Source organism: Temnothorax americanus, unplaced genomic scaffold, assembly GCF_048541705.1.
Source record: "Temnothorax americanus isolate GAGA-0224 unplaced genomic scaffold, ASM4854170v1 Scaffold24, whole genome shotgun sequence".
Classification (NCBI taxonomy): Eukaryota; Metazoa; Arthropoda; class Insecta; order Hymenoptera; family Formicidae; genus Temnothorax; species Temnothorax americanus.
This window is the reverse complement of record NW_027509381.1, coordinates 27260-50072: the sequence shown is the minus strand read 5'-3', so window position 1 is coordinate 50072 and position 22813 is coordinate 27260. Positions and strand designations below refer to the sequence as shown.

Genomic DNA, 22813 nt, shown 5'->3' with positions numbered 1-22813 from the left:
GTGATATATCGTAAGTTACTACAGAAGTAACGCTCGCGTAAACGTATGTATTGAGAAAGATGAGGAAGAACAGTTTATTGCAGTTTAGCAATTGCCTCTCTCATTCGCAGACTGGTGTGGGACCGTGCGTTGTCATAAAAAAGAAAAACCTCATTCAGATTTTTGTCAGGTCAAATTCTGCAGATGAGTGACGATAAGCTAAAGAAAAGTGTTGATCGAGCTTTCAAGACCGGAAATAAGTTGGCGCTGCAAGTTTATATTTTTTAATTTACTATAGCTCAAATGATTGCTCCCTAATTGCTCCCTCAGAATCGACGATTGTTCCCCTTTTAAGATTATTATTTTTTGAGATATTTAATAAAAACGAAAAATTTCTAATTTTTATTGAAAAACATATTTATAATAACTATGCAACTTTATAGGGCATAGAACGATTGCTCCTTCATTGCTCCTTATTGCTCCATCATAATTTTAATGATTTATTGCATTTTTATTGAAAAAATAACAAATTAATCATTTCACTATCGGCCGCCTATTGTAACTATGGTTCGGCAGCGCATGCGCATGCTACCATAACTATGCGCATGCGCGATGGTATCGGTTAGAGCTTTTACGGATACCATAGCGCATGCGCGTATGGCTTCTGCTTTCTGCTCATGGCTCCTGCAATTTTATGTGCTTCCATCTTAAGGACGTTCACCGGCAAAATCGTTTTCTTAGAATTTTTCTTAAACTTTCAGTATATGTTTAATTAAACGCGTTTTATACGTAGGCGTTTTATTCAATGCCCCTTGCGGTACTAAAATTCGAGATATTCAGCTTCAAAGTTCCGATTATTTTTTTAAACTTTCAGTATATTTTTAATTAAACGCATTTTATACGTAGGCGTTTTATTCAATGCCCTTTGCGGTACTAAAATTCGAGATATTCAGCTTTAAAGTTCCGATTTTTAACACGGGATCCCTATGTTGAGCTCTCTCGACACGGACATTTTAATGAATAATAAGTACAGTTTTCTTAGAATTTTTAAAAAAAAATAGTATAAGATGCCTCATATTATTAGTAACGTGTGACAATAAAGTTCGATATAGCAAGCGGTATTTATTTTTGAGAAATAGTCGTCTAAAGAACACTATCGGACATATTTTTTGTCTGCTCGGAGGCAGAAAGAGGGAGAGATCACTGCGAGACTTGGCAACGTTGCTACCGCTGCGACATATAGGTTAAGTAGAGAACGTCAAGATCTTATGGGCAACGTTATTTAAATCAAGTTATTTAATATTTTTTCTTTATGATTCATTATTATTTACTTTTAAAATGCTTAATAAACAAGTAGAACGTACTCATTTATGATTGGTATTGGAGAAATGGAAACGGAACAAAAATTTGCCAGATCGAGTAAAGCTGCGCGGCTAGACGAGTTTCAGACTTTTACGCACGGAAGTAGTTGTCAACCATATCATTACTCCGTGAGTCTGAGTTGAGCACAACTGCCACCGGAGAACGTCCTTAACTATTTCTCGCTTCGCTCTATTGGGATTTTTAATCGCTCCATTCGTATAATTAATTTTGTATGATATTTTAGCAGAGAACTGTTTATTTTCTTGGAAAAATACATTTCCCACAGTCTTCTGCAAGTATATCCAACATAAAACGATTGCTTCTTAATTGCCCACCTGTCAGCATTGTGCATGAGCCCTTATTGACGTTAGGCTTAGTTTCCACGCGTCGCGTCATCTGTCGTTAAAGCCTCTTGCACAATGCCAGGCAACAGGCAATAGGAACAGGGAATAGAAATCAGAAATCATGTATAAATGCAGAATAAACAGTGACACAATCAATAGACACAGAGTTTCAGTCACGTCACGAAATTCTGTGCCTATTGCCTGTTGCCAACCAATCATAGCATTCGAACTTTTTAGGTTGTAATTAACGATTTTTTTAGTTATTTCCTGTTCCTATTGCCTGTTGTCTGGCATTGTGCAAGGGGCTTAATTAATCTAAACATCCCATTACAAATAATGTAATAAAATAAGATGTTTTGATTGGTCGCGTTAGGCCCGGTCTACAATGGATGTCGGAAGTCGGAGTCGTAAGAAATTGACCAATCACAATCTATTATTCTCCTTGCGGTCGAAAAATAATAAATGGTCAATTTCTTACGACTCCGACTTCCGACATCCATTGTAGACCGGGCCTTATCCGTCGCAACCAATCAAAACATCCCATTTTGATCCCGTCACAAGTAATGTAATAAAATGGGATGTGTTGATTGGTTAACTTGTGATGACGCGACGCGTGACGCGCTCAGTGAAAACTCGGCCTTAGTGCCCATCTACAATGACTTCAATAGGTGTTTTAAGCCCTAAGGGTGCCTCCCCATGCAAGACGGAATCGCGGAAAACGGAATCTCGGAATCATTCTGATTGGTTAGTCCCATGAGGCTAACCAATAAAAGCTCTAACAGATACCATCGCGCATGCGCATAGTTATGGTAGCATGCGCATGCGCTGCCGAGCCATAGTTACAATAGGCGGTCGATAGTGAAATGATTAATTTGTTATTTTTTCAATAAAAATGCAATAAATCATTAAAAATATGATGGAGCAATAAGGAGCAATGAAGGAGCAATCGTTCTATGCCCTATAAAGTTGCATAGAGTTATTATAAATATGTTTTTCAATAAAAATTAGAAATTTTTCGTTTTTATTAAATATCTCAAAAAATAATAATCTTAAAAGGGGAGCAATCGTCGATTCTGAGGGAGCAATTAGGGAGCAATCGTTTGAGCTATAGTAATAAAAAATATGAACTTGCAGCGCCAACTTATTTCCGGTGCCTTCAAGAATAAAAGCAAAGACTTTTACCGCACGAGTATACTGCGTCTTATTCACAGATGGTAAAAGCTAGTGTATAGAAAGAAATGGTTATGTGGAAAAATAATACAAAAGATGTAAGATTAAACTCATGTAAACACCAAAGTTCCAGGTATAACATTTTCTGAGAAAAAAATTAAGAGGTATTACTTTCGTACCGACCCTCGTATCATAATAACAAAAGAAATCATTTTTAACGAATTGTGAACAAAAAAATTAGTATGTCGAATTAAAGTCATAAGTGACATAAAATAAGTCAGTTTCTTTTTATGTCGGGTTTTGTGCGTGTTTAAGACAAAAATAATTTACTTTAATTTTTATATTATTTGCAGCTTTAAATTTGATATCTACGTTTACGCGAGCGTTACTTCTGTAGTAACTTACGATAATTCCTTCGCGTAAACGGGATTTTCCTTCGCGTAAACGAGATTTTGTAGTAACTTACGATAATTTACTCCGCGTAAACGAGTGATTTATCGTAAGTAACGCTCGCGAAAACGTAGTAGTAATCGTACGTAAATTTTAGAAATAAATTTTTAATATGTATATATTTATGCGAACATTTACACTGATATTTTATTTATAAGTTCTATATTACAAACTATGCTATAAAAATTTATTTACATTAGAAGAAGATATTGATAATGAGAGAATGTCGATGAAAATTAATGACTACTACTACTACTACGTTTATGCGAGCGTTACTTTTGTAGTAACTTACGATAATTTACTCGTTTAAGCGGAGTAAATTATCGTAAGTTACTACAGAAGTAACGTTCGCGTAAATGTAGTATACGTTTACACGGTCAAATTTACGCCGAAGTTATAACATCGATGTTATTGTGAATCAGGTCATGTAAACGTAGTCTATATCTCTTTTAATAAAAGATAAAACTGCAAATATTGTTTTAAAAAAATCAAAATTTTTGTATTATTTAGTAATTATACAACTTTAAACAAATAATGTATATACATTATTAGTTGAATGATAACTTTTTTGTGAAAAGGAATCTCTTATATTTATATCAAATTGTTGGAACTTCTCTCAGTATTAAAAATAAAATATTGTTGGATTTCACTCAGTATTAGAAATAAAAATTAATCGCGCAACATACATGCCAAAAAAATATACACTTAACTTTTATGAGTAATATTATTGAATTCTAAACTCTATATTCACGTTGCACAAATTAATTTTGATCATAATATATAGTAGTACATGGAGTTACGCACTGATTTATATATATATATATATATACTAAACCTATATATTTCTTAGTATAAGGAATTCACGATTTATAATACTATCATATATTTATAGTGTCAAAAATTACAACAAATATTTTTTCATGATCATTACATAGTTTAACTCATCTTCAAACTACTTGGTAACATTTAATTGTTCCAAGAGATTTTCCCTTTCTCGAAGACATGCCCATGCTTTTTCATGATCCTTTCTTGTTAATGGCACTTTTCTCTGTTTTGCCAAGGTCAATTTCTTGTAATGTTCTATCACCTCATTATCAGCAACGCTAATTTTCCGTTTTAATGCTTGCCGCTTGCTCTCCTCCTGGGCTAGATTTAACAGTCTCTTCAGCTGCGTAACATTATGATTAGACAATGCAGAAAGTTCTTGTTGGCATCTTTTAATTTCTGCAAGAATTTCATCGTCCTCTTGATTCTTTTTTTGTGCATCGGGTTCCAAGATACCTTGCTCAACCAGTTCTTTATGCATTCGTAATTCCAAGCTCATGGAATTCTGGATAGTTAGATCTCTCAAGACAGGCGGATCTCCATCTCGGAATAATTTGTTCTCCATGTTATTATTTGCGATATATACATTCTCCTCTAGAAGTGCAGAAACCAGTCTCTGAGTAAGGGGTCCTGCAATGCTATTAGCTTTTTTATCACTTTTGGATATCAAGTGTGACATATCTGTACGATTCTTCTTCTTTTCTCTGTTTGGGTTGGCTGCATCTTCCTCTTGTAATAAATCGTTATGTGCCCACATTAAGCTGTAATGACGGCCTAAAGAAGGAATCTTCTTGAATTCGCTTATGTCCCCATGTGTAGCAATCAGTTCCTCCAATAATTTAATATCATCAGGCATGATGTCTGTGCAATAGGGATCCACTGACGCCCAAAACTTGTTCGGTGTATCATTTTTCGGCAAAAGCAGCTTTGGTACATCAGACTTAGATCCTTCAATCCTTGAAATTTCATGTAAGTTTGGTACTATTTGACTGGTTGAACTTCCTACTGCCTTCTGCTTAAAAAGTTTTGTGTGCAAAGGTGACTGACTCTTGGTGTTGATTTCCTTTGGTTTGAATTTCTCTTCACGTATTTTCTTGTCAAGTAGAGACAGACTCTTACCGCTTTTCGATCTTCTGTCTCTGCGCTCTTCCGCCGAAAATAAACTAGCGATCTCATCATGAAGTGTGCGATGGCGTACAACAACCGCTGACAAAAGTGTCTCGAGTTCTAGTTGTAGTGTATCGAGATCCTCCATGCCAATGCCTTCCTCTGCCGTACGTTTTAAGATACTGGTGTATCTTGGCAGATTTCGACTGTTGTCAACCGTCTTTAGAAAAAACTGAGAAGTTGTTGGCTCTGGTACCTCCGAGCTCACATCAGAATTCGCCGTTGAAGATTGTGCGGTTTTCCCAGATTCACGTATTTTAACGACAGCTTTCTTAGAACTTTGTTTCCCTTTTCCAGACATATTTTTTAACGAATTGTGACAACCAACAGCAAGAAATATTATTGCTTCAAATAAAAGCTATTGCTTTTGTAATTGATTTCGAGTACCCTCAAATAAATAATCTCGCGTTACATCTGTAATAATTATTGAACGTAATTATTTAACATTCGTGATGAATAGGCTTTGATAAATACTGCAAACTATCAAATTATGAATATCAATCTCTCATTTACTTCATCTTACTTTTTAGGTAGATATAAAATATTGATATCGGATACTATTAAACGTAAATAATGGATAAGTTTACACAAATCTCGTCGTTTAGGTTATAGACACAAACTTCTATCTACATAAGCAATAGAGTCGTAAGTAATAAAGAAGCGCATCCGGCGACTTGCTTGCCGATTGGCTGACCGCGACCACCAATCACAACCGAGAGATGATCCCGCAGCTGATTCCATATGCGAAGTAAAGGCTGATTTATAGAGGCCGTAACCGTTGATTTAGGCCGTAATCTTTAAGAAATTGACCAATCACAGGCGATTGTTCTTCTCACATTCAACTGTGATTAGTCAATTTCTTAGGGGATCCTAAAGCCGTCTGTAATACCGGCTTTGTTTCTTAGCACTAATCTTTTAATTGGTTTTATAGAAATGCAAAATTTTTGTCTAGAATTAAAGTATGCATCAAAATCTATGTCATGGTGGTCGAATTTATATCGAAAACGAGAAAAAATTAATATTTTTGTTAATTTTTGGACGACAATATTTGCTTTGTACAAAAATTCCACAATAAATATCCACAAAATTAGACCGGCATGACCTAGGGACAACATTTAAGAACAATATCGTGCAATTAGATCTAAGATTAAAACCTAGAAAAAAAGATTAGTTTAAATAAACTTTTATATGTGCAAAAGCACATTCAGGTTGACATTGCGTGGCGAGAGATGGCGCAGCAATCGAAACAAGGACAGATGCCTCTTGTTAGACAAGGACAGATATAGATGATATATGACATATACTACGTTTACGCGAGCGTTACTTCTGTAGTAACTTACGATAATTCCTTCGCGTAAACGGAATTTTCCTTCGCGTAAACGGGATTTTGTAGTAATTTGCGATAATTTACTCCGCGTAAACGAGTGATATATCGTAAGTTACTACAGAAGTAACGCTCGCGTAAACGTATTATAGTAATAGAAAACAGGATTAGAAATGTTGACATTACCGACGTCGAGGAAGTTCAGCCTTCACTTTAGGATCTCCTTAAAAATTACGGCCTAAATCAACGGTTACGGCCTCTATAAATCGGCCTTAATGCTGGGTCTACAATGCGAGTCGTGAGTCGTAAGAATTGACCAATCACAGTCAATTATTCTTCTCAAATTCAACTGTGATTGAACAATTGTAGACCGGGACTAAGGGCCTTGGCACATAAGAAAAACTTAAAGCAGTAAAACTTAAGGGTCGACAGGAGTAAAACGCTGAGCACACACACACACACACACAACACACACAACACACACACACACACTTCTGCACAACGCATATGCGTAAGCATAAGAAAATTGATTGGTCTATTTCCTTATGCACATGTGTATGGACTATGGACCAATCAATTTTCTTATGCTTACGCATTATGCGTTGTGCAGAAGTGTATGTCCGGGCCCTTAAGTTCTTTTTCTGTCAATAGTAGGTGCTTTCTACTAAACTTTCCTGTTAACGACACAAGTCGACACAAGCGTCATTCTATCTTTGTTGCTCACTAGATGTTGAAAAGAGATAGAAGTTTTGTTCGCGTCGCACGCCCCACCATGCTCCTACTCACCCCATCGCACTCCAAAAACTCATCTGCTCCAATCGCCACCCTTTATCCGTGATCAAAGTGTCTCTGGTGTATATTGAAGTATGCGACGCGAACAAACCTAGAATGACGCTTATGGGAGCTTTCCAGCAAGCGACACAGGTCGACACAAGCATTGTTCTATCTTTCTTTTTTAGTAATGAGCAACAAAGATAAAACGATACTTGTGTCGAGTTGTGTCGCTTGCTGGAAAGCTCCCTATGTCGACTTGAGTCGCTAAATGAAAAGCACAAATTGTGTACTTTTCATAAGGGTCGACAGGAGTCATTTATTATTACTAGAATCGTAAAATTCGTATTACGGGCAAAATAATGAGAAAATCGCACTTTAACTATGATATTCGTAATCAGCAGCATCGCTTTTAAGCTGCTACAGAGCGATTTTTTGGAAAAATGGTCAAAATAAAATTTTCAAGTTTTTATGTAGTTTTTATATAAAAATTCAAAAATTTTATTTTAACCATTTTTCCAAAAAATCGCTCTGTATAATAGAGTACGGTCAAAGACTTGCGGAATGCGGAATGCGTGATGCAACCTCGGCACAGTACTGTTGGTCTCGATCATACACGCTATACCAGTATTGTTGACGTTTTTTTGCTAAAACTGTTATGTGTGAATACGGAAACCAAAATAATGATGGTTGAAGAGTCTATTAAAGTTTTAATGAATGAGAACTCTAATGCTCCGATTAAATACTAAGGTTATGGCTCTATGATGCAAATTGCAAATCTTTAACGCAACTGCGCCACGAACGCATGCAGGAAAAATCGTAAACACTGCGGCATAGCTCTGATTGGCTGTGTCTATGACGCATTCTCTATTCCGCACTTCCATTCCGCACCATGGGATTTCAGCCTGACAGATCAGGATACGCCAAAGTTTGTGCGTTAAGGCCATTGCACGTAACAAAGTTTTAGTTTTAATCGTAAAGCCAAGGCCGTAAGAAAATAGACCAATCACACTTAATTATTCTTCAAGGGCGAGAAGAATAATCGACTGTGATTGGTCTATTTTCTTACAACCTTACGATTGACTAAAGGTGCCTTTTCATGCTGACGCTCGACGCTCATTTTCAGCAGCAAGAAGGTCGCCTAGACCACAATTGACGCTGGCGTCAAATGAAATTCATGAAAAGGAAAATTTTAAACGAGTAATATATCGTAAGTTACTACAGAAGTAAGGCTGATGGCAGAGAACGAAACGTAAATGTCGTAGTCGTGGACGTAGGGTAAAGCAGAGAAAAACGTAGTCGTAAGGCTATTGTTGGCAATAGGCCTTACGACTACGTTTTTCTCTGCCTTACCCTAACGCTCGCGTAAACGTAGTAAATGGCCTTTACTTAACGTCCACATACTACGTTTACGCGAGCGTTACTTCTGTATTAACTTACGATAATTTACCCGTTTACGCGTAAACGGGTAAATTATCGTAAGTTACTACAAAATTCCGTTTACGCGAAGAAAAATCCCGTTTACGCGAAGGAATTATCGTAAGTTACTACAGAAGTAAAGCTCGCGTAAACGTAGTACGACTGTCATATGTGCTTTGGCACAGTATATATATACTGTGGCTTTGGCCCTTCGCGTAAACGTAGTGTGTCGACTTGTGTCGTTAACAGGTTAAGGGCCGAAAGCACGTATATAGCTATTGCGGACTTTGTAGCCATTACGAAAGCATGACAAACATGATAAATAGAAATTTTATATTAACCTCGAGAACAGTTTGCTCTGTACAAAACGGTGAGATTATTAACAAATAATGTAGGTCTAAAACGGAACATGAGCGACGATTTTCCTTCTCAGAATCTTTTTTACAACCCAAAATATATTAAATTTTAATAAAATTTCAAAGAAATCGGCGGAGGGGAGCCGTTATATTCAAGATTTAAGGTACCTCGTACAGCGGAAAGAATGCGATAAATATTTGATAAACATTGATACAGGTTAATTCTAAGAATATATTAATAATACATTTTTATGCAAACAGACTATGGCAGAGAAAGGTGCTCATTTGACTGGAACCACGTACATCAGGCCTTCTATCTTTGAAATTATTGCACAGGAATCACTTGCGTCTACTCTTGAGCCAGCTTTTAAAAATTTTTTTTCGGTATATTGTGTTATTTAAGATATTTCTTGTAACGCCATGTTTAAAATATAATAAAAGATATAACTTTTGTTATTAAAGATTTTTTAGAAAATGTATTCCATATATTTGTAAAATTTATGAGTAGTCAACCCACTATACGTTAAAAAGATTGTTGATTGTCTTACTGTATGTATAAAAATCCATATTTATATTATATTTTGAGTTTTTAAATCATGTAAATCTTTTTGATAATTTTAGTTTCTTGTCTCTTTTAATCTTGAAAGATATGGGCATATTCTTCAATGGACAGATGAAGGTTATTTAATTTTTAATGTGCTTCTTCAACGATATTACCTAAAGAGATATTGTAAGTGTCTTTCTAATATATGACATATTTTAATACTGTTCTATAATTTATTAATATATTTTTCTTGGGGAAAAAAAAAATAAATAAAGGATATTTATCATATTATCATTTTCAGCTGCGTCATTTTCTGAAACATTTTACGGTTTGAAGCGTGTCACAGTAGTTAATTCTACGTTGAAGGAAAAATTATCATATAAACAACAAATACTATCGTTAATATTAATTGTGACATTTCCGTATTTAAAGAATAAGCTTGCGCAACTCAGTACAAGATATAAGTTTCAAGAAGCAGACGGTTATATATCAAGAGGGGCAAGTTCAAAAACAACCGTTATTTTTAAATATATATTCTGATGCAGTAACTTATTAATATATTAAATATTGGTTACAGAGGAGACAGAAGTTTTTCCGTAAATGTGTTGTTAAAGGACATTCAATTCTCTTTATAACATACGAAACTCTCGTGCTATATAATTACGTACTTTATATATCTGAGAAATCAATGTATCCATCACCCTTACTGAGGCCACTGTCTGTTACACTGACATATGCCGATCCGCAATCCACTCTTACTATCGCCGAATTATTGAGAAAGATAAAATACAATTCATTCACCTTTGGTGATGGATGGAATATATTTCAAAGAATCGTTACTGGATCTCTTGAATTGGGAGCTTTCTTCTTACAATTTCTTTCTTGGTGGAGCCAAGAAAATTATGATATGGATATTATGAGTCTTCCAGCTCCACCATCACCAAAAGTAAAAATAAACATATTAAATAAATTGACGTAATAATTGTGTTATGTAAAATTAGAGAAACAATTTAAATTACTGAACTATATTCAATCTTTTGTTTTTATAGGTGCCAAACGTAGCGCAGCAATATAAAGGAATTTGTCCGCTCTGCTGTAAACCTCATCGCATACATACCGTGCTTATGGTATCTGGGTAAGTAGACAATATATCCAATAAAGTAGTTTTTTACCATTTTATTTTTAAATAAAATACGAAATTAATTCTATGCCATTTTTTATAGTTACGTGTTCTGCTATCAATGTATTTTATCGGAAATACGGCTGAACAAGAGATGTCCAGTAACCCATTATCCTGCTAAAGAAGATGATCTAATACGCCTATATATAGAATGATATGTTGTGCACTTGTAATTTGTAATATTTATAATTTTTAATATATGTATGTAGAATAATGTATTAAATGTAGATATAAAGAATTCAGAAAATAAGTGTCGAGAGAAGAACTCTGGCTTTATTCATTTTATAAACGAATTACATATCATTTAAGGAAAGCTATTTATTTTCTATATATTTCCAGTTAGCATGTATCGTGTATGTGTGCGCGCGCGCGCGTAAATAAAATAAATCAGTTTTTTTTTTCTAAAATAGCATTTAGAGTAATTTCAGTATATTAAATGGCAGTGGTGTGTGTGTGTGTACATGTGTACACACAGGCTGAGTTTGTCAAAGTGTTACAAACTTATATCTCGGAAACAAAGCATTTTTTTTTACAGAAAAAAGTTTTGTGACTTTGAGGGGGACATATAAGATATGATGTCATTGGTTTAACCTTGGATAGTAGTTTGAAGATCACATGAAGATCACCTTTAATTTCTTAAATGGAAATTCCTATTTTTCAATGCATTTTCTTGTAGCTTACTTCGAGAGCTTTTCAAAACACTAATAAAGCTCTCTTTCGTTATGAATTTCCTAAGATATTTCAAACTTTATCATGATATTTTTAATATAAAATATGAAATATCTCGTAAAGTATTCACTTTTCGATGACTTTACCTTGATAATTTTATACGTGGAATAATGAACGCGGTAACTATCATATTTTATTTGTACATATATTGAGCTCTATTTTTTTTATTATTTATGTGTTGTTTAAAAAAAGTAATTAAATTAAAAATATTAAAATTGTAATAAAGAATGGTATTTAATTCTTTAAAATTAATAGGTACGTAATAATAAAAATACGGGTTATTTATTTTTTTATTATAGTTACACTTGTTGTGGGTTACTTATAAACTGAAAAATAAATCAGATGAATATGCAATCTACGTGAAAAATGTGCAAGTACAATTACATTAAATTAAAACTAGTATTCATCCTGTCATCTTCATGAACCTTGCACGCTGATGTACATATTATAATATAAAATAGCTTGTTAAATAAAAATTTTTGACACCTTTTACACATATATTTTCCGAAATTTGTCATTATTGTCATTCAATTTCATTATTAATATAACAGCTAACATGCAGATTTTAATAATCCCTTCGATTCGAGCTTATTTATTATAATATATATATATATATATATATATATATATATATATATATATACTACGTTTACGCGAGCGTTACTTCTGTAGTAACTTACGATAATTCGTTCGCGTAAACGGGATTTTCCTTCGCGTAAACGGGATTTTGTAGTAACTTACGATAATTTACTCCGCGTAAACGGAGTGATATATCGTAAGTTACTATACAGAAGTAACGCTCGCGTAAACGTAGTAATAGTTATACTTATTTTATTAGGGTCATTCGCTTCGTTTGGAGGTTCCTTGATTTGGGAGTGACCTCATTTGAGGGTATACCTCATTTGTAGATTTCCTCATTGCAAAGTATCATTTGGGAGTTACACTCATTTGAGGGTATCCTATTTGAGGATGAATTCTTTTCGTGGTTAAACCTCATTTTTCGGTGTTGACCATCAATTGACGATCCGAATTTACACTAAACCTTTGTTGGTCTTTTTGAGAGTATTTTACACCGAAAATTGGGTGTTTTTTCCGTAAGGGTTGAGTTAAAGGCCATGTAGCACATACAAAAACTTAAGCAGTAAGCAATAAATTAGCCAATCACAGTCAAGAATTTAAGGCACGGCCCTTTATAGATAAATCCGTACACGTTTTTAATGTTGCATATTACAATTTATTATTATATACATATAGTTATATGGACGAGCGTGGCCTAATAGACAGCGCACTGGTCTATTGAGCCCAAGGTCCCGGGTTCGATTCCCGGTAAAGCTAGAAAATTTTATTCGCTCGTTCTCCTCTCGGAAGGCAATGGCAAACCACCGAGAGTATCTTGCCACGAGGACTTCTCTTAAAAGTAAAAATAAAAAAAAAAAAATAAAAAAAAAATTGCCGTTCGAAATCGGCGTTAAACTGTAGGTTCCATATACAATGTGTATAATCCACGTGCGCAACACATGTATATGAAGAGAAGTCACCACGCTCGGACACGATGTAATTAGGACTGAGGGGAGGATAGTTATATATTTAATAAGTATGCACAAAATATATATATATATATATATATATATATATATATATGTATAAACAGGCAGTAGATATTTAGATGTATTGGAATTTCTCTCAGAAAATAGCATATATTAAAATAAATGTATAATGTACACGTATATTGAAATATGAAAATAGCAGATTTATTTTGATTTGTTTGCGAACATGTATTAATACATTCACATATGCGAATTAATTGAATATTTATATGTATTCAGATTTATATTGTTTTAATAATAACAGCGTAAAATGTACATATTTTGTATATACAGAATATTCCATTCCCGAACTATTAACATTGAAAATGAGAAATTTGTTACTATAAAGAACATTTAAAATTGACAAAATTAGTATAAGTGTAGCATCATTAAAGAGATAGAATATCAGTGTAGAAATAGTTCAAGAATAGTTCAAGAATAGTTTCCCAGGGAGTAAAATCTCAGATTTCGGTCTCTGATTCAGTTTTCAGATAACTTTTTTGACTCATATGTTTACACTAGAATGTTTTATTATCTGTAATAAAACTTTATATATTCAATATCTACGTGGAACTTTTTTTTTCCTCGGAAAGTTTATAAAAAACTTCCAAATTCATAAAGAAATCTAATCAAGAAATGGAATACTCTGTAATGTATCACACTTGAGTATTCTATAATATGTGGATATCCCCCCCCTCTCTCTGTGTGTGCGTGTGTGTGAAAGAGAGCGAAAAAAAGAACGCGTACACATGGTTGTCTTAATTTTTTCCTATAATTGAACTTTACTAATATTCTATTAATACGCGTTTGTTAACACTAGTTTCAAGAATTACAACTCCTCAAAAAAGGCGACTCTAGCTTTAGTGGATCCGGACTTGACTTTTTTCAGCGTGCTGTATTTATTCTCGCCGAGTCGAACTTGTTCCTCGTGCAACTGATCCAATTCGCACTGCTTTTCACCGACTTTTAGACCTTCAATTTCGGAACGTAATTCTCGCAGTTGTTCTTGCAAATGTTTACTCTTCTCCAAATAATCACTCCTTTCTCTTTCAATCTCTAACGAAAGTTGATCGACATCTCCATCGCCAATTAGATCATAGGATGTTAAGTCAGGTGGTAAAGGTTCTGCGTCTAGTTGCAAGGTCTGAAGATCTGCTTGTAGGTCCGATGGAAGCACTTGCGTAGAGGGAAATAGATTTGGCACAGGCTGTTGATAAGTTAAACAAATCATTTATAAATTATTTTATATATATATAATGTTGCATATAACAAAAAAAATTATACATATTATATTATATAAATATTATATATGTATATTATATACATTTTTCTAATTGCACTGTTTATGAATAAATGTTAAAGCTGTACTTACGGTTATGGTAGCAGTGTAGGCATTTCTACTCAGGAACTCTAATAACTTTTCTTTAGCTTCTTTCTCAGCGATTCTTGCGCGCAACAATTCATCCTTCAACTTTTCTGCTTCAGCAGCTCTACGTTCCGATTCTTGAACTAGTCTTTCCGTTAATAATTCAGCCTCTCTAGTCTTCCGTTCTAAATGGACCTTTTCTTCTTCAGTCTTCATGTTGTTCAGCCGTATGCGCGTAATCTCTTGTTCAGCTTCTGACGCTTTCTGACTTAAAAGCATTGCTTCTTCTTCTGCTACGCGGCTTTTCTCAGCTAAAAGATCTGCTGTCTCTTCAGATCTTCTCTGTATAACGTAAAATTATAAGATGGATACATAATATAAACATTCTCTATATATATAAAATATAAATTAATTTATATTTATATTTCTGTTTTATTATATAATTTTCTATTCATATCTTACAAGAGCTTCATTCGCCAATCGTATTTCCTCCTGATATTGTAGAAGTCGCTGTTCCATTGCAGCCTTTTCCCTTTCTGCCGCTTCTCTTAATTGTTTTTCTCGTGCTAATTTATTTCTTTCAATCTGCCTCCTAGATGCAAAATTATAGACACGTTTTTAAAAGAGACTTAGATGATCGAATATTTGATAAAGATACAATTTAAGATTAGTTATCAGATTAGATAACGTACATTTTATTTCCTTGTATATTCGATAATATATAGCGGACTGTTCAAAAAGTATCCAGACTTTGATTGTAATACTTACAACAGTAAACTTACCACACGGTGGACTAATTCCGCTCAAAGAAATTCCATTGCGATTTGATGTACTTATTCATAAAATGATTTTTTTTATTCTTTAAGAAGTTTATGAAAGAGTATTATGTAATTATTTTCAAAAAGTTATACTTCACTAACAATTTTGATCTTGGAAAACATCAGGAATCAGGATGGATGCCTGAATCAGTTACTTTTAGATTAGTTGCAAGTCGCGTTTGATTGTTGAAATAAATGTCTCACATTAGAATATCATAATTTTCATTTTAATCTTAAAAATAAAGGTCTTGTGAAGACCAGTGAGATGCATCTTTCTGTAAAAGATTACAGACCATTTCTGATACTGATATACATTTTCTATAATCAATCTTTTTCCACTCTTTTTTTTTTCATCCTTTCAAATTAAATTTTCAATTAAATTTCATTTAATGAAGAACGATGCATAGTTAGAACATGGAGATTGTTGTATTTGTATGTGAGATTCCACGGAAACATTCTGCAGATTATGACAAATGTTATTGTAATGAAATTACTAATCATGCTTCTCATGATTATTTTTCTGGTCACTTCCGATGTGCTAGATAAAATTAATCAAGTTTTTTGTTGATTGTTTGCTTTTTTCTGGAGTAAACTCATAAAGCACGATACTATCTTGACCAAAAAAATTATGTGAGCAACATTTATATTTTATTTCAAACTTATTTCAAAATTTCTTTATTGTAGGAATAAAGATTTATAATCGTAAATTCATGTTTCATCGCGAGTAATGTTTTGATTACTGATAACGGGTTCTATCTGTTTGGCTGTTAAGAGAACAAACTTCACTATCATTCATGTCCCAATTTTCAGTCATAATTTTGCATGATAGGAATCAATCAAATTTTTTACATCTTTGAGCAGATCTCAATATTGTTAATCTTCTACATTTTATCTATATATAACGCACTTTATAGATTATTTTATCATTCAGAATAAATATCGCTTTCTATAGATATTCATCCTTTAAAGTAATTACATTATTAAAAAATTTGATCTTATCCATATCAAAAAGCTATTTTAATCATATCATATGTTACTATGACATATTTCTTTCTAGTTTTAGACAAAATTTAATTCATTTTTATCGTTCTATTTTCTTAGTCATTTTGAGTGAGATCAAATATAATAAAGTATTAAGAGGACCAATTATGACCAAGTCGAAACATATCAGATCTTGCTTGAGAGAGGCTGTATTCCTGGGTGACTGTTTAATTCAAAATAAGTCCAGATATCTTTTGAACAGACACCTCGTGTATTTCGTTTCTATTTTATGTATCTTATTTAAGCAAACATCTATAGAATTTGCAAGTTCTATTTTCTTAAACTATGGTCTCTTATAAAGTTTATAAAAATATTGTCTATTATAAAATGTATAAAAATAAAAAGAGATATTTACTGATTGTATGTATAATATAGAGTAATTTAATTAATATATGAGGCCCACTTTTTTTAACAAGATGAAGGACGAGGATAAAGTTCCGAAAACGGTCTACCTCCGATTTCGATAAAACTTTGTAAAAAGCTTCATTTCGAGTTAAAATGAAAGCCTTTAATGCGAATTTTGGCGACTCCTACAAGAAAGCCATTTTTTAAGATAAAATAGTAAAAAGAATGATAAGTTCGATAATTATTTAGTTCAACCTTCTGCGACCTTGATCTAGACATATATTATAAAAAGTACTCTCCTGAGCAACCTCCTAAAAGTTTTAGTCGTCGTTCGTTATTTATTAAAAAGTTATTCACAAAAAAGTTTAAGAAATATAACAGTTCGTGTCAATGCTAAGGGAAGTAATTTGCTGATATTTGTATATAGACAATACACATGTAGGCGGGGGAGGGGCCACCGCTCTTCCCCTTGTGACAGGGATGGGTAGGGATGGACCTCGATTCGTGTGTTAAGTTGAAACCTATTTAGAATTGTACTAGCTTGGACCTTGTTTTGTCCTGCTGCATATGAAAGTGTAGTGTGGACCTCGCTTCGCGTGGAAAGTTGAAAACCCGAGTCGTACAATGATAGACCTCGGTTCGCCCTATAAGCAGGAGTGGGATGGGGCGAACCTCGCTTCGCGTGGAAAGTTAAAAATCCGAAGTGTACAATGATAGATCGTTTTGCCCTGTGAGTAGGGAGTGCGGTGGGGTGAACCTCACTTCACGTGAAAAGTTGGAAACCCATGTGCAACATGTTTTCAATCAACCTTTTGAATCAATATGACAACTCCTAAAATATGATTGTTTATTTTAACAGAAAGATCACGTTAAAGTAAAGTGAGGAGAAGTGTTTATAATATAATGGTGATTTATAACAATTTATAACATCCTGTAGAATTGTTAAAATCTTCCTATACTTTTTATAATTTTATCTTAAAAAATGGCTTTGTCATAGGAGCCGCCAAAATTCTCTTTAAAGGCTTTCATCTTAATCCGAAATAAAGCTTCTTACAAAGTTTCATCGAAATCAGATGTAAACCGTTTTCGGAACTCTACTCCAAGCTGGTTTTTCAGTATTAAAGCCCCTTGCACAATAGGCGATAGCGATAGCGATAGCGACAGCAACAAACTTGCCGACAAATGTATAGCTTTGTCGGCAACCTTGTCGCTGTCGCTTTCGCTATCGCTATCGCCTATTGTGCAAAGGGCTTAACAAAACAAAAAAAAATTATAAATATATGTTTAATTCGACCTTGTTTCCGAGTTTTGTATTCCAACAATTTATTTGATATAAACTGAACGCTAGCGTATTTAATTTTTTTCGATTATTTATAAATACTAGACATCACAGACGCGCGCTTCGCGCGCGCTATTTAACTTTTATATTATTGGTATTACACTATTAACCCTTGATACATAAAACTGTCAAAATATGCGATGACAGACGCTCACGAAGTCAGCGCAATGAGAGAACCAATTAGCATCGTGGAAAAATGTCAACAATAAAATTTCTTACACGGCTTTTTTATGAGCGGAACATAATAAAATTGGATATCTTATATACGATTTTTTTTATTCTGTAAAATATTTATATGTTTGTATTGAGATGTAAGGCAGTCATTTTGAGCACCTCCCCTATGATGTAAAGGTATACAAATAAGAGCTTTTAGAAAAGACACGAAACCGTGAGAAAAGAAAATTTTTTTTAACTCCAAAATACAGTTGGGTCATATGAACTTTTTCTATTGTTTTTTTAGTATGCTGAACCCATCTTTAAAAAGTAAGCCTCACATATTATGTTATTATCCTGTATACACATATGTGCGTATATAAAATATATCTAAAATTGTCACCTCTTAAAATTGCCAACAAAGGAAAAAAAAAATATTTTGTTAAAACTATTATGATTAAATGAGCAAAATTATAAAAATTGCGTTTTAAAAAGTTCTTTTCAATGTTCAAATTAGAAACAAAAATTATCACTTAATTCACGATGTAGGTATATAATGCTATAGACTTTTCAAAGCCTCTTAACTCTCGTATATTAATAATAACATTTAAATACTATAGGTATATGATACAAGATTAATTGTAAGAGTCAAATCAGTATAAGATTGAAAAAGTCCATTTTCTTTTTGTAAAGAATATGAATTTTGAAAGATCTATGCTTTACAATATGTTCAAAATTTTACAATGTTAAAAGTTTAAAGATTAATAAAGTTACGATTATTTTTGTAGAGTATTCTTGTGGTAAAGCAGTCAATCTATAAAAGCTTCTAAAATAATTTCGTTTTCATACAATGCTGTCTTTTATGGGCAGATGTTTTATACGTTGTCAATTTTATAAACTTTTCTATTAAGCAATTATCAAGTAATTGCTCATAGGTTTATAGTTTATAAAATTAATTTTATTTTAAATCAATTGTTATTAAATCAGAAAACTATCAACATCAAGAGAGTAAGAGTTACACTGATCTAACCCTTTAAGACATGTTAAATTTTGACAAGCAAATGATGTCGCAAATCGCTGTAAAAAAGAAAAAAAGTACATTAAATTAGTATGGATTAGATCTATTGTTAAAAATTGTTTTCTTATATATTTGTAATTATTATATTCCTAAAAATAAGTGATTTAATTTTTCTGGTAACAATTAAGTTAGCAACCTGTAGAAAGTGCAATTTGCTGTTTTATAAAAACTGTTTTAATATCAAGCTATATGGCATTTATTCAAGATAAATTTACATTAATTACAAAATCAAACAATATGGCTAATAAGTTCATCAAACATTCTGAATATAAACACAGAACTTTTACAAGATAAAAACAAACTATTTTACGAAAGCATACATGTTTACTTACCTGGATTTTTCTTCCTTGGCTTGTGCTTTCATTTGTTGAACCTCCATGGAGTCCGGTTTGCGCCTCCTCATAAATAGATCGTGATTGCCAATACACAAGTCTAGGATCTTAACAAATAATACATGAGCAGCTGTGTCACTATTATGTTCGTTCAACTTTAAAGCAATCAAGCCCCTCACCCAGCTGCCAACGTCTGACTGTTTCTTTACCAGTTTGTTCATGCGAGTTTTCTGCGAGAAGAACATAAAGTTCGGCGATGTTTTCTCCACAGGCTTAATTATGAACTTCTTGTCATCAAAACTAATATGACGAATTTCCGACCATGTAAATGTAGTCTTCGGTGCCAGTTTATTCTCCTTTTCATAAATATTCAATCCTAATGCTGTTACTCCAAGCCAAAGATCTGTTTCTTTCTTATTCTATAATACAACGCAAGAAAATTTATATTAAGAATTTTATTGACAGTATTTTTTGTTTTAACAATAATACAAGTAACGCAGATTTATTGCTATTTCTATCAATATAGATTAACTTCAATTTTGATTTAATTTACTTTTTATCTGTTTCCAGTACTAAGAGTTAAAAAAAATAAAAAGTAAGAGTTAAACCGAGATCTAATTGTAAGTTAATTTCCATTGATAGAAATGAACATAAATCTGTATTACTTGTATTAGAAAAAAAATCTTAATATAAATTTTCTTTTTTTGTATTGGCTTCCAACATCGGACGCTATGACATCTGGTGACGAGATGTAAACTATTAAAACCGCACACCTACGCTTAGAATATTTTCTCCCTCTCTATAATTTTCCTCTCAGAGGGACTTGTACGGGCCAACTCGCAAATATGTTGCATAGTTAGTCGCATATTTATCAAAAACCTACGCAATATTACCGGTACAAAATATTTATTATCCGGTTTCATCAGCCATATTGGACCATATGATGTAAGCCGGGTAAGCCCTACCCCCCATGTTGGATTCCAATTATTTAATCCTAATATTTTCTAATTCTTAGAACAAAAAAAAAGATAAAACTAAGTTCAAAAATAGAAATTAAAGTTAATCTATACTAAGAAATGAACAATATTCAGACAAAATGATACACTTAATGTAGGTTATGTTATACCTACACTAATAGGAAAATAGTTCACACCATACATATCGAGATCCTGAGCAATCTTAAGATATTCCATTTCCGCTTCATCTCGAGACATGCCACGATGATCAGCATACCAAATTTTTATTCTGTCTTCCCACATTTCTGGTGTCATTTGATATTGATCTATAACTCTCTGTGGAAGTAAGTCTTCACTGGCCAGCATTCCAGGGCGATATGAAACTTCATCATAATCACCATACTGATAATTAAAATATAAAAATCAATATTTTTTTATTATAAATATAACATAATTATTAATCTTTGTAAGAAACTAACTTCTTTGATGTTACATTTAGATCAATATTCATACATGAAATATACAGAAGTGGATCAAGTCAAAGATGTTAGCTTTAAAAATAGATTTCTATTTAATAGACATGTTACAATGTTTTTGAATTTGATCCATCTTTTATCTAAACAACTGATATCATCATCCAAAATATATATAACTTAATAATATATGTATGTATTGAATGTTCCTAATATTTGCTCAACTTTTTTGAATGTATTCTATTAATCGTATTAATAAAAGTTATATAAAATACAAATGTGCTTTATCCTATTTTATATAAGAAACACTGTATATAAATGAGACAAATCTATAATATGTATGTCTCATTTAAACAATATTTATATATCGTATTAAAAATATATTTTATATAAATTGTTAGCTTTCTTAACTTAATTAATTTATATATATAACACACAAAATATATATATATTAATATATTAAATATATATTATGTAGTTCTCAGCTTTTACAAAAAAATACCTTTGCTTGGACAGCATAAGAGGCGAGTAATACAGAAGCCTCAGGTGGACAATAAATATCCATAGACAATATAGCTTGTTTTACTTGCAAGAAGAACAAATGTTGAGTGACTTCTTGTACAAGTTCTTCAGCTACATCCTCGGGATAAAATTTTGCTAAGAACATGAACGATGTTATTGACTGCTGCGAAATGCCTTGATCTTGAACTGTAATTAGTTTGGTATTATTATGGTAAAGAGTATACAATTACAAGTATCCAGGGCTGCATTCTGATATTCACTGTCAGTACTGCAAATCTATATTTTACGTCACGTATACTATAGATTTTTAGTACTAAAAGTTGCTGACAGTGAATATCGGAATGCAGCCCAGATTAGATCTATCCTATATCTGGATATTGAACAAACAGCCATAAATTACAGTCACCTTTTTTGTCTAATTTTAACCAAGAAATAAAGCCTTTGGCATCTTCATACTGAAGTCCAAAATACCATGTTTCTCTTAGTCCTATTGTGCGGCATACCAGATCAAATAAGTCTCTGCCTGTCGATTTCCACTGTCACAGAAAATTTATCAGTTTGCGAGATATATTATCAGTGCAACAAAATACATGATAGCAATTCAATAAAAGACCGTGACACTTATCCACTAACCTCTAGATTAAATTCGAGTTCTGCATCCAAAGTGCAGACTTTGACAGGGAAGGATCTCCCTGACTTTTTTCTTCGGAATGGTGACATCTTATTTCTTATTACTGTGTTTGTTTAGCATCACGAAAGACATGTTGCCGATCATTATCGCGAAGGCACTCGATTGTATGACAAATTAGATTTTTCGTCACTGTTGAAAAATATTTTAGCGTGGCATCAATATTTTCTTTATATTGCGTACCCGTTGAGTTGAAACGCAAGGAAATTACGCAAATTGATATAACCTTACCTAAAATCTCCAATACGGCACGTTCTCGACATACCTAATTACAAAACGTGAGTGTTAATCGGCAGGCACGGCGGGTTCGCTTCAAGTATGACATCTCGCGTAATTACATATTACATCCTGCCCGACGCCCGACTCGTATAATCTATAATGGCGTATTTACTATTTGGTATTTTCGCGAGTGTAGTCGATATGTGTGTGTGTGCGTATGCGTAGATAGTGTCGTTCGTTTTCGCGCAAACTATACCCTTAAGGCTATCGCACACAA

The 22813-nt window shown here is 33.0% G+C and overlaps 3 protein-coding genes across 11 annotated transcripts; 1 reads left to right on the top strand and 2 right to left on the bottom strand.

Moving 5' to 3' along the window:
• Nucleotides 1-4010: 4010 nt before the first annotated feature.
• On the bottom strand, nt 4011-5979 carry Ada3 (transcriptional adaptor 3). The gene is made up of 2 exons (XM_077408294.1): nt 5821-5979; nt 4011-5711 (listed from the first exon to the last, which is right to left on the bottom strand). Exon 2 carries the CDS (start codon nt 5596-5598, stop codon nt 4258-4260), a length of 1341 nt encoding a protein of 446 aa, XP_077264420.1. The 5' UTR covers nt 5599-5711; nt 5821-5979; the 3' UTR covers nt 4011-4257.
• A 2723-nt stretch (nt 5980-8702) lies between these two features.
• Pex12 (peroxisomal biogenesis factor 12) lies at nt 8703-13069 on the top strand. Of its 7 annotated transcripts, XM_077408145.1 has the most exons (9): nt 8703-8931; nt 9061-9181; nt 9294-9331; nt 9429-9551; nt 9789-9897; nt 10013-10209; nt 10289-10657; nt 10761-10846; nt 10935-13069. In XM_077408145.1, exons 2-9 carry the CDS (start codon nt 9118-9120, stop codon nt 11044-11046), a joined length of 1098 nt encoding a protein of 365 aa, XP_077264271.1. In that variant the 5' UTR covers nt 8703-8931; nt 9061-9117; the 3' UTR covers nt 11047-13069. The 7 variants fall into 7 exon arrangements, with proteins under 7 accessions (XP_077264271.1, XP_077264277.1, XP_077264275.1 ...); XM_077408149.1 differs by lacking the exon at nt 9061-9181 and having other exon boundaries at nt 8705-8931; XM_077408148.1 differs by lacking the exon at nt 9061-9181 and having other exon boundaries at nt 8705-8931; nt 9245-9331.
• Nucleotides 13070-13349: 280 nt separating this feature from the next.
• On the bottom strand, nt 13350-22708 carry Mer (ezrin/radixin/moesin family protein merlin). Of its 3 annotated transcripts, none has more exons than XM_077408142.1 (10): nt 22549-22708; nt 22263-22449; nt 22036-22165; nt 21610-21815; nt 20809-21036; nt 19858-20097; nt 19679-19785; nt 15035-15164; nt 14579-14914; nt 13350-14413 (listed from the first exon to the last, which is right to left on the bottom strand). In XM_077408142.1, exons 2-10 carry the CDS (start codon nt 22347-22349, stop codon nt 14036-14038), a joined length of 1842 nt encoding a protein of 613 aa, XP_077264268.1. In that variant the 5' UTR covers nt 22350-22449; nt 22549-22708; the 3' UTR covers nt 13350-14035. The 3 variants fall into 3 exon arrangements, with proteins under 3 accessions (XP_077264268.1, XP_077264270.1, XP_077264267.1); XM_077408144.1 differs by having other exon boundaries at nt 19888-20097; XM_077408141.1 differs by having other exon boundaries at nt 19679-20097.
• Nucleotides 22709-22813: the final 105 nt, after the last annotated feature.

Bases quoted from the DNA above. Each gene is read 5' to 3' on its own strand.
- Ada3 (XM_077408294.1), bottom strand. From the start codon at position 5,598: ATGTCTGGAAAAGGGAAACAAAGTTCTAAGAAAGCTGTCGTTAAAATA.
- Pex12 (XM_077408145.1), top strand. From the start codon at position 9,118: ATGACAAACATGATAAATAGAAATTTTATATTAACCTCGAGAACAGTT. The intron at 9,552-9,788 runs GTATATTGTGTT...TGATAATTTTAG, and splicing joins CTTTTAAAAATTTTTTTTCG to TTTCTTGTCTCTTTTAATCT. The intron at 10,210-10,288 runs GCAAGTTCAAAA...TATTGGTTACAG, and splicing joins ACGGTTATATATCAAGAGGG to AGGAGACAGAAGTTTTTCCG.
- Mer (XM_077408141.1), bottom strand. From the start codon at position 22,349: ATGTCACCATTCCGAAGAAAAAAGTCAGGGAGATCCTTCCCTGTCAAA. The intron at 22,166-22,262 runs GTTAGTGGATAA...TTTCTGTGACAG, and splicing joins AACTCGAATTTAATCTAGAG to TGGAAATCGACAGGCAGAGA. The intron at 20,098-20,808 runs GTAGGTATAACA...GTTGTATTATAG, and splicing joins TGAACTATTTTCCTATTAGT to AATAAGAAAGAAACAGATCT.